Raw genomic sequence first — 11,693 nt, 5'->3', positions numbered from 1 at the left:
GACCAGTATGGTAATATCACAACACACCATGGACCAGTATGGTAATATCAAAACACACCATGGTCCAGTATGGTAATATCACAACACACCATGGTCCAGTATGGTAATATCACAACACACCATGGTCCAGTATGGTAATATCACAACACACCATGGACCAGTATGGTAATATCACAACACACCATGGACCAGTATGGTAAGATAACAACACACCATGGACCAGTATGGTAATATCACAACACACCATGGACCAGTATGGTAATATCACAACACACCATGGACCAGTATGGTAATATCACAACACACTATGGACCAGTATGGTAATATCACAACACGCCATGGTCCAGTATGGTAATATCACAACACACTATGGACCAGTATGGTAATATCACAACACACCATGGACCAGTATGGTAATATCACAACACACCATGGACCAGTATGGTAATATCACAACACACCATGGACCAGTATGGTAATATCACAACACACCATGGACCAGTATGGTAATATCACAACACACCATGGTCCAGTATGGTAATATCACAACACACGATGGACCAGTATGGTAATATCACAACACACTATGGACCAGTATGGTAATATCACAACACATGATGGACCAGTATGGTAATATCACAACACACTATGGACCAGTATGGTAATATCACAACACACGAAGGACCAGTATGGTAATATCACAACACACTATGGACCAGTATGGTAATATCACAACACACTATGGACCAGTATGGTAATATCACAACACACCATGGACCAGTATGGTAATATCACAACACACCATGGTCCAGTATGGTAATATCACAACACACCATGGTCCAGTATGGTAATATCACAACACACTATGGACCAGTATGGTAATATCACAACACACCATGGACCAGTATGGTAATATCACAACACACCATGGACCAGTATGGTAATATCACAACACACCATGGTCCAGTATGGTAATATCACAACACACCATGGTCCAGTATGGTAATATCACAACACACCATGGACCAGTATGGTAATATCACAACACACCATGGACCAGTATGGTAATATCACAACACACCATGGTCCAGTATGGTAATATCACAACACCATGGTCCAGTATGGTAATATCACAACACCATGGTCTAGTATGGTCATATCACAACACACCATGGACCAGTATAGTAATATCACAACACACCATGGACCAGTATGGTAATATCACAACACCATGGTCCAGTATGGTAATATCACAACACCATGGTCCAGTATGGTAATATCACAACACACCATGGACCAGTATGGTAATATCACAACACACTATTGACCAGTATGGTAATATCACAACACACCATGGTCCAGTATGGTAACAGTCAGTGGAAACTGTTAACAAACAGTTACAAAACATAATTGCCATAACTATTACAATTAACATAATTATTAGTAGTGACAGTGTCAGACCACGAAGGAAGGATTGAAACAGGAATTTCCTTAAGTACTTTCGTATTTAATAATACATCTTCAGAAGGGTGAGTTACATGTACATAGATTTGGACATATATAGGCAGGAGCGAGGTGAAGTGAAGTGAGGTACAATGATAAACGTATAACTGGGAATGGGTGGATGTAAATAGGGGGCTGCATCCTATGGGCCAATAGGCCCATACATTGATATTAATAAAATAGTGGATATTAACATGGTATTAGTGAGACAAATGTGTATCAATGATCCTACTAAAAATGCCCTTTAACTGATCAATCAAAAATGGATCTAAATTATACAAACTACTGCTAATGTTCAAGTTACATAATTTTGTAATCTGTATTAAAGCAGATTCAGTTATGTTCCTACTGAAAGTGCTTTTACAATTCGTTAATGAAGAAGCCATCTCCCAATCAATTTGGTGGGAATTTTCTGACAAATGAACAAACAATGCATTAGACAATTGGCCATGTCTTACAGAGTATTTATGTTGCGACATTCTACATTTCAAATCTTAAGATGTTTGCCCAACATAGAACCTATTATAATCTTTACAAGGTATTTTATATATGATACAATTATCACTACGAGGACTGTTTCTAGCTAATAGTTTTCTAACAGTATTTTCGTAATTAAACAATACATGTATATCAAAAAGTTTCAAGGCCTTGGCAATATTTTCAAACCCAGAAAAATATGGTAAACACAACACATTCTTTGGGCGAATTTTCTCACTGCATATATTATTATAATATGTACGACGTGCTTTGCTACGGCAAACTTCCAAAAAACTCAGTGGATAACAAAGCTTGAGACCAATAGAATCAATATTCTTAAACTCTTCATCAAAGAATTCTGGACTAACAACCCGAAGAGCTCTTGAGATACATAGAGGAAAAAATAGATTTTTTCACATTGTATTTGTCCTGAGAAATAATGAATAAGATAAATTATTCGTAGACTTCCTGTAAAAACTAAACTTTAGTGAACAATCTTCCCTATGAATAAGTATATCTAAGAATGGCAAACATTTACCAATTTCAGTCTCCATAGTAAATTTTCTAGAGGTGACTTGATCATTAAGTTTAGCTACAAATTCGTCTGTGTTTACATCTGTAGGCCATATACACAAAATATCATCAACATATCTAAACCATGGAATGATTCCAGGGGTAATTATTGAAACAAATTTTTCATCATGAGTAAATTTTCGTGATTTAAACACATAATTATTAGTAGTGTTTAGCAGTAATATTATTTACAGACTAACAAGCACCGACCAATTTACAACTGTAGAGTAACACTATGGATAATGAAATAATATATATTATATTACATTGTTATATTTTGGTGTAAAATATATACATGGCAGCTTATCCACAGCTAAGTTTTGTTACTTAGCTTAGTGTTTGACCCCATGTGTGGGACCTGAGTGATAGTGAGGAGATGGTGATGTACAAGTGATGGTGATATAGCAGTGATAGTGAGGTGAAGGTGATATACCAGTGATGGTGATATAGCAGATGATGGTGATATAGCAGTGATAGTGAGGTGATGGTGATATAGCAGTGATAGTGAGGAGATGGTGATGTACAAGTGATGGTGATATAGCAGTGATAGTGAGGTGAAGGTGATATACCAGTGATGGTGATATAGCAGTGATAGTGAGGTGAAGGTGATATACCAGTGATGGTGATATAGCAGATGATGGTGATATAGCAAGTGATAGTGAGGTGATGGTGATATACCAGTGATGGTGATATAGCAGATGATGGTGATATAGCAAGTGATAGTGAGGTGATGGTGATATACCAGTGATGGTGATATACCAGTAATGGTGAGGTGAAGGTGATATACCAGTGATGGTGATATAGCAGTGATAGTGAGGTGAAGGTGATATACCAGTGATGGTGATATAGCAGTGATAGTGAGGTGAAGATGATATACCAGTGATAGTGATATAGCAGATGATGGTGATATAGCAAGTGATAGTGAGGTGATGGTGATATACCAGTGATGGTGATATACCAGTAATGGTGAGGTGAAGGTGATATACCAGTGATGGTGATATAGCAAGGGATAGTGAGGTGAAGGTGATATACCAGTGATGGTGATATAGCAGATGATAGTGATATAGCAAGTGATAGTGAGGTGAAGGTGATGTACCAGTGATGGTGATATAGCAGTGATAGCAAGGTGAAGGTGACGTACCAGTGATGGTGATATAGCAGTGATAGTGAGATGGTGATATAGCAGTGATAGTGAGGTGAAGGTGATATACCAGTAATGGTGATATAGCAGTGATAGTGAGATGGTGATATAGCAGTGATAGTGAGGTGAAGGTGATATACCAGTGATGGTGAGGTGATGGTGATATACCAGTGATGGTGATATAGCAAGTGATGGTGATATAGCAGTGATGGTGAGGTGAAGGTTATATACCAGTGATGGTGATATAGCAGTGATAGTGAGGTGATGGTGATATAGAAGTGATAGTGAGGTGATGGTGATATATTAGTGATTGTGAGGTGATGGTGATATAGCAGTGATAGTGAGGTGATGGTGATATATTAGTGATAGTGAGGTGATGGTGATCTAGCAGTGATAGTGAGGTGATGGTGATATATTAGTGATAGTGAGGTGATGGTGAAATATTAGTGATAGTGTACTAATGGTGATATAGCAGTGATAGTGAGGTGATGGTGATAGTAAGGTGATATATTAGTGATAGTGAGGTGATGGTGATATAACAGTGATAGTGAGGTGATGGTTATATAAGTGATAGTAAGGTGATGGTTATATAACAGTGATAGTGAGGTGATGGTGATATATCAGTGATAGTGATATAGCAGTGATAGTGAGGTGATGTGATATATCAGTGATAGTGAGGTGAAGTGATATATCAGTGATAGTGTGATGTGGTGATATAGCAGTGATAGTGAGGTGATGGTTATATAGCAGTGATAGTGAGGTGATGGTTATATAGCAGTGATAGTGAGGTGAAGGAAATATAGCAGTGATGGTGCAGTAGTGGTGATGTAGCAATGATAGTGATATATTAGTGAAAGTAAGGAGGAAATATATCAGTGTGAGGTGATAAAGCAGTGAAAGTGAGATGATGTTGGTGAAGCAGTGAAAATGATAGTGAGCTGTTGGTGATATAACAGTGACAACAGCTGTCATATAGTGACACCAACAATCAGTTACTCAACATGGTCAGTACATTATCCCAGGTGTGGGACCTGAGGTGATGGTGATATAGATGTTATAGTGAGGTGATAGTGATATAGCAATGATAGGTGACAGTACTGTGAAAGAGCAAATGATGGTGATACAGCAGTGATAGTCACGTATAATAGTTAAACACCAAAGATAGTGAAGTTATGATAATATAGTGATAAAGGTTGTACTTGAATTACATTGGCATCAAAACCCACAGTCTATAGTGATGCAGGAGTGATGGTGATGGGTTATGGTACAGTGAACTAGAGTGGCAGCACAACACCACAGTAGTGATGGTGATGGTACAGTGAACTAGAGTGGCAGCACAACACCACAGTAGTGATGGTAATGGTACAGTGAACTAAAGTGGCAGCACAACACCACAGTAGTGATGGTGATGGTACAGTGAACTAGAGTGGCAGCACAACACCACAGTATGGATGGTGGTGGTATAGTGAACTAGAGTGGCAGCACAACACCACAGTAGTGTTGATACAGTGAACTATAGTGGCAGCACAACACCACAGTAGTGATGGTACAGTGAACTAGAGTGGCAGCACAACACCACAGTAGTGATGGTAATGGTATAGTGAACTAAAGTGGCAGCACAACACCACAGTAGTGATGGTGATGGTACAGTGAACTAGAGTGGCAGCACAACACCACAGTAGTGATGGTGATGGTACAGTGAACTAGAGTGGCAGCACAACACCACAGTAGTGATGGTACAGTGAACTAGAGTGGCAGCACAACACCACAGTACTGATGGTGGTGGTACAGTGAACTAGAGTGGCAGCACAACACCACAGTAGTGATGGTGATGGTACAGTGAACTAGAGTGGCAGCACAACACCACAGTAGTGATGGTACAGTGAACTAGAGTGGCAGCACAACACCACAGTAGTGATGGTGATGGTACAGTGAACTAGAGTGGCAGCACAACACCACAGTAGTGATGGTGATGGTACAGTGAACTAGAGTGGCAGCACAACACCACAGTAGTGGTGATACAGTGAACTAGAGTGGCAGCACAACACCACAGTAGTGATGGTGATGGTACAGTGAACTAGAGTGGCAGCACAACACCACAGTAGTGATGGTGGTGGTATAGTGAACTAGAGTGGCTGCACAACACCACAGTATGGATGGTGGTGGTATAGTGAACTAGAGTGGCAGCACAACACCACAGTAGTGTTGATACAGTGAACTATAGTGGCAGCACAACACCACAGTAGTGATGGTACAGTGAACTAGAGTGGCAGCACAACACCACAGTAGTGATGGTGATGGTACAGTGAACTAGAGTGGCAGCACAACACCACAGTAGTGGTGGTACAGTGAACCAAAGTGGCAGCACAACACCACAGTAGTGATGGTGATGGTACAGTGAACCAGAGTGGCAGCACAACACCACAGTAGTGATGGTGATGGTACAGTGAACTAGTGTGGCAGCACAACACCACATTAGTGATGGTGATGGTACAGTGAACTAGAGTGGCAGCACAACACCACAGTAGTGATGGTGGTGGTATAGTGAACTAGAGTGGCAGCACAACACCCCAGTAGTGATGGTACAGTGAACTAGAGTGGCAGCACAACACCACAGTAGTGGTGGTGATGGTACAGTAAACTAGAGTGGAAGCACAACACCACAGTAGTAGTGGTACAGTGAACTAGAGTGGCAGCACAACACCACAGTAGTGATGGTGATGGTACAGTGAACCAGAGTGGCAGCACAACACCACAGTAGTGATGATGATGGTACAGTGAACTAGAGTGGCAGCATAACACCACAGTAGTGATGGTGATGGTATAGTGAACTGGAGTGGCAGCACAACACCACAGTAGTAGTGGTACAGTGAACTAGAGTGGCAGCACAACACCACAGTAGTGATGGTACAGTGAACTAGAGTGGCAGCACAACACCACAGTAGTGATGGTGATGGTACAGTGAACTAGAGTGGCAGCACAACACCACAGTAGTGATAGTACAGTGAACTAGAGTGGCAGCACAACACCGCAGTAGTGATGGTGATGGTACAGTGAACTAGAGTGGAAGCACAACACCACAGTAGTGATGATGGTGGTACAGTGAACTAGAGTGGCAGCACAGCACCACAGTAGTGATGGTGGTGGTACAGTGAACTAGAGTGGCAGCACAACACCACAGTAGTGATAGTGATGGTACAGTGAACTAGAGTAGCAGCACAACACCACAGTAGTCATGGTGGAGGTACAGTGAACTAGAGTGGCAGCACAACACCACAGTAGTGATGGTACAGTGAACTAGAGTGGCAGCACAACACCACAGTAGTGATGGTACAGTGAACTAGAGTGGCAGCACAACACCACAGTAGTGATGGTGATGGTACAGTGAACTTGAGTGGCAGCACCACACCACAGTAGTGATGGTGGTGGTATAGTGAACTAGAGTGGCAGCACAACACCACAGTAGTGTTGGCACAGTGAGCTATAGTGGCAGCACAATACCACAGTAGTGATGGTGATGGTACAGTGAACTAGAGTGGCAGCACAACACCACAGTAGTGATGGTACAGTGAACTAGAGTGGCAGCACAACACCACAGTAGTGGTGGTACAGTGAACTAGAGTGGCAGCACAACACCACAGTAGTGATGGTGATGGTACAGTGAACTAGAGTGGCAGCACAACACCACAGTAGTGATGGTAGTGGTACAGTGAACTAGAGTGGCAGCACAACACCACAGTAGTGGAGGTACAGTGAACCAGAGTGGCAGCACAACACCACAGTAGTGATGGTGATGGTACAGTGAACTAGAGTGGCAGCACAACACCACAGTAGTGATGGTGATGGTACAGTGAACTAGAGTGGCAGCACAACACCACAGTAGTGATGGTGATGGTACAGTGAACTAGAGTGGCAGCACAACACCACAGTAGTGATGATGGTGGTACAGGGAACTAGAGGTGCAGCACAACACCACAGTAGTGATGGTGATGGTACAGTGAACTAGAGTGGCAGCACAGCACCACAGTAGTGATGGTGGTGGTAAAGTGAACTAGAGTGGCAGCACAACACCACAGTAGTGGAGGTACAGTGAACCAGAGTGGCAGCACAACACCACAGTAGTGATAGTGATGGTACAGTGAACTAGAGTAGCAGCACAACACCACAGTAGTGATGGTACAGTGAACTAGAGTGGCAGCACAACACCACAGTAGTGATGGTACAGTGAACTAGAGTGGCAGCACAACACCACAGTAGTGAAGGTACAGTGAACTAGAGTGGCAGCACAACACCACAGTAGTGATAGTGGTGGTACAGTGAACTAGAGTGGCAGCAGAACACCACAGTAGTGATGGTACAGTGAACTAGAGTAACAGCACAACACCGCAGTAGTGATGGTGATGGTACAGTGAACTAGAGTGGCAGCACAACACCATAGTAGTGATGGTACAGTGAACTAGAGTGGCAGCACAACACCACAGTAGTGATGGTGATATGACAGTGAACTAGAATGACAGCACAACACCACAGTAGTGGAGGTACAGTGAACTAGAGTGGCAGCACAACACCACAGTAGTGATGGTGATGGTACAGTGAACTAGAGTGGCAGCACAACACCACAGTAGTGATGGTGATGGTACAGTGAACTAGAGTGGCAGCACAACACCACAGTAGTGATGGTGGTGGTACAGTGAACTAGAGTGCAGCACAACACCACAGTAGTGATGATGGTACAGTGAACTAGAGTGGCAGCACAACACCACAGTCCACCACAGTCACCTCCGTAATGTCACTGTGGTTGACTGCTGCCCTCACCACATCCAGGCCGCTCACCACATCACCGAAGACATTTGGCCACTGGTGACCACCCTGGCGGTCCCTGGTGATGATGGTGAACTGGGCACTTGTGGGACCCCCCAGCGACCCCCACCAGGACGCCACAGCTCCTGCCCGGCGTGACTGCCGGTACTGCCCCTGGAGGTCAGGCAACAGTGGGGCTCCTCCCTCACCATCATTACTCTCGTAGTCTCCGCCCACCACACGCTCCCCCGGCTGACCCTTGTCCCCCACCCACAACAGTTTAGTGTTGCGGTAGGTGTGGCCCCGCTGGCCCGTACACAACAACACAAACTGTCTGGCCAGCGGAGTGTCAGGGGTCAGCCGGATGGTGACCCGCCCTCTTGTTGACCCCGCCCACCCAAGGTCAAGGAACGCCAGGGTGCAGGAGGGGTCCAGCACGCCCACAACATCACTCTCCTGCACAAGATGATATAAATCATGCTGGTAACTGTATAACAAAATGTTATCATATTAGTTATCACAACTCAGTAAGTCAGTAATGTCAGTAAGACTAGTGGGTGTAATAAAGTAACCTGGATGGTGTGGGCGTGGGCGGGCGTGGGCTGACGCAGGAGTGGGTGGAGGTACAGCTGTCCGTCTTGTAGAGTTATCCTGGCGGAGCGGCGGCCATCTTGGTCTTCCTGGACGGCCACCACCCGGCCAGCCTCCATCAGGCTCTTGACGGGCTCACTCATCCTGCGGAGGTCCTCAACCTGTGGACAGTGTCAGCCCCATTATCACTTGTGGACAGTGTCAGCCCCATTATCACCTGTGGTCAGTGTCAGCCCCAGTATCACCTGTGGTAAGTGTCAGCACCATTATCACCTGTGGTCAATGGCAGCCCCATTATCACCTGTAGACAGTGTCAGCCCCATTATCACCTGTGGACAGTGTCAGTCCCAGTATCACATGTGAACAGTGTCCGCCCCATTATAACCTGTAGACAGTGTCAGCTCCATTATCACCTGTGGTCAGTGTCAGCCCCATTATCCCCTGTGAAAAGTGTCAGCCCCATTATCACCTGTAGACAGTGTCAGCCCCATTATCACCTGTGGTCAGTGTCAGCCCCATTATCCCGTGAACAGTGTCAGCCCCATTATCCCCTGTGAACAGTGTCAGCCCCATTATAACCTGTGGACAGTGTCAGCCCCATTATCACCTGTGGTCAGTGTCAGCCCCATTATCCCCTGTGAACAGTGTCAGCCCCATTATCACCTGTAAACAGTGTCAGCCCCATTATCACCTGTGGTCAGTGTCAGCCCCATTATCCCCTGTGGACAGTGTCAGCCCCATTATCATCTGTGGTGAGTGTCAGCCCCATTATCCACTGTGGACAGTGTCAACTCCATTATCACCTGTGGTCAGTGTCAGCACCATTATCACCTGTGGTGAGTGTCAACTCCATTATCACCTGTGGTCAGTGTCAGCCCCATTATCACCTGTGGTGTCAGCCCCATTATCACCTGTGGTCAGTGTCAGCCCCATTATCACCTGTGGTGAGTGTCAGCCCCATTATCACCTGTGGTCAGTGTCAGCCCCATTATCCCCTGTGGACAGTGTCAGTTCCATTATCACCTGTGGACAGTGTCAACTCCATTATCACCTGTGGTCAGTGTCAGCCCCATTATCAACTGTGGTCAGTGTCAGCTCCATTATCACCTGTGGACAGTGTTAGCCCCATTATCAACTGTGGTCAGTGTCAGCCCCATTATCACCTGTGGACAGTTTAAGCCCGATTATGACCTGTGGACAGTGTCAGCCCCATTAACACCTGTGGACAGTGTCAGCCCCATTATCACATGTGGACAGTGTCAGCCCCATTATCACATGTGGTCAGTGACAGCCCCATTATCACATGTGGAGAGTCAGGCCCATTATCACCTGTGGACGGTGTCAGGCCCATTATCACTTGTGGACACTGTCAGCCCCAGTATCACCTGTGGAAAGTGTCAGCACCATTATCACACGTGGTCAATGTCAGCCCCATTATCACCTGTAGACAGTGTCAGCCCCATTATCACCTGTAGACAGTGTCAGCCCTATTATCACCTGTGGTCAGTGTCAGCCCCATTATCACCTGTGGTCAGTGTGAGCACCATTATCACCTGTGGAGAGTGTCAGCCCCATTATCACCTGTGGACAGTGTCAGCCCCATTATCTCCTGTGGTCAGTGTCAGCCCCATTATCACCTGTGGACAGTGTCAGCACCATTATCACCTGTGGTCAGTGTCAGCCCCATTATCACCTGTGGTCAGTGTGAGCACCATTATCACCTGTGGTCAGTGTCAGCCCCATTATCACCTGGGGTCAGTGTGAGCACCATTATCACCTGTGGACAGTGTCAGCCCCATTATCACCTGTGGACAGTGTCAGCCCCATTATCTCCTGTGGTCAGTGTCAGCCCCATTATCACCTGTGGACAGTGTGAGCACCATTATCACCTGTGGTCAGTGTCAGCCCCATTATCACCTGTGGTCAGTGTGAGCACCATTATCACCTGTGGTCAGTGTCAGCCCCATTATCACCTGTAGACAGTGTCAGCCCTATTATCACCTGTGGTCAGTGTCAGCCCCATTATCTCCTGTGGTCAGTGTCAGCCCCATTATCACCTGTGGACAGTGTCAGCACCATTATCACCTGTGGTCAGTGTCAGCCCCATTATCACCTGTGGTCAGTGTGAGCACCATTATCACCTGTGGTCAGTGTCAGCCCCATTATCACCTGTAGACAGTGTCAGCCCCATTATCACCTGTGGACAGTGTCAGCCCCATTATCACCTGTGGACAGTGTCAGCCCCATTATCACCTGTGGACAGTGTCAGCACCATTATCACCTGTGGTCAGTGTCAGCCCCATTATCACCTGTGGTCAGTGTGAGCACCATTATCACCTGTGGTCAGTGTCAGCCCCATTATCACCTGTGGTCAGTGTGAGCACCATTATCACCTGTGGTCAGTGTGAGCACCATTATCACCTGTGGACAGTGTCAGCCCCATTATCACCTGTGTACAGTGTCAGCCCCATTATCACCTGTGGACAGTGTCAGCACCATTATCACCTGTGGTCAGTGTGAGCACCATTATCACCTGTGGTCAGTGTGAGCACCATTATCACCTGTGGTCAGTGTCAGCCCCATTATCACCTGTAGACAGTGTCAGCAC

The 11,693-nt window shown here is 45.4% G+C and overlaps 1 protein-coding gene across 1 annotated transcript in view; it reads right to left on the bottom strand.

Annotated features, from left to right (window-relative positions):
• Positions 1-1,486: 1,486 nt before the first annotated feature.
• LOC123750497 (uncharacterized) overlaps positions 1,487-11,693 on the bottom strand; it is a 352,029-nt gene continuing 341,822 nt past the window's right edge. Inside the window, exons 4-5 of the mRNA XM_069302695.1 lie at positions 9,067-9,246; positions 1,487-8,950 (exon numbers count right to left, since the gene is read on the bottom strand). Of these exons, the coding sequence (XP_069158796.1) occupies positions 8,435-8,950; positions 9,067-9,246 (696 nt within the window). The 3' untranslated portion in view covers positions 1,487-8,434. The remainder of the gene's footprint in view (positions 8,951-9,066; positions 9,247-11,693) is intronic.

The sequence above is a fragment of the Procambarus clarkii genome, chromosome 48 (genome assembly GCF_040958095.1).
Source record: "Procambarus clarkii isolate CNS0578487 chromosome 48, FALCON_Pclarkii_2.0, whole genome shotgun sequence".
Classification (NCBI taxonomy): Eukaryota; Metazoa; Arthropoda; class Malacostraca; order Decapoda; family Cambaridae; genus Procambarus; species Procambarus clarkii.
The sequence above is the reverse complement of the archived record's forward strand: the minus strand, read 5'-3'. Positions and strand labels throughout refer to the sequence as shown.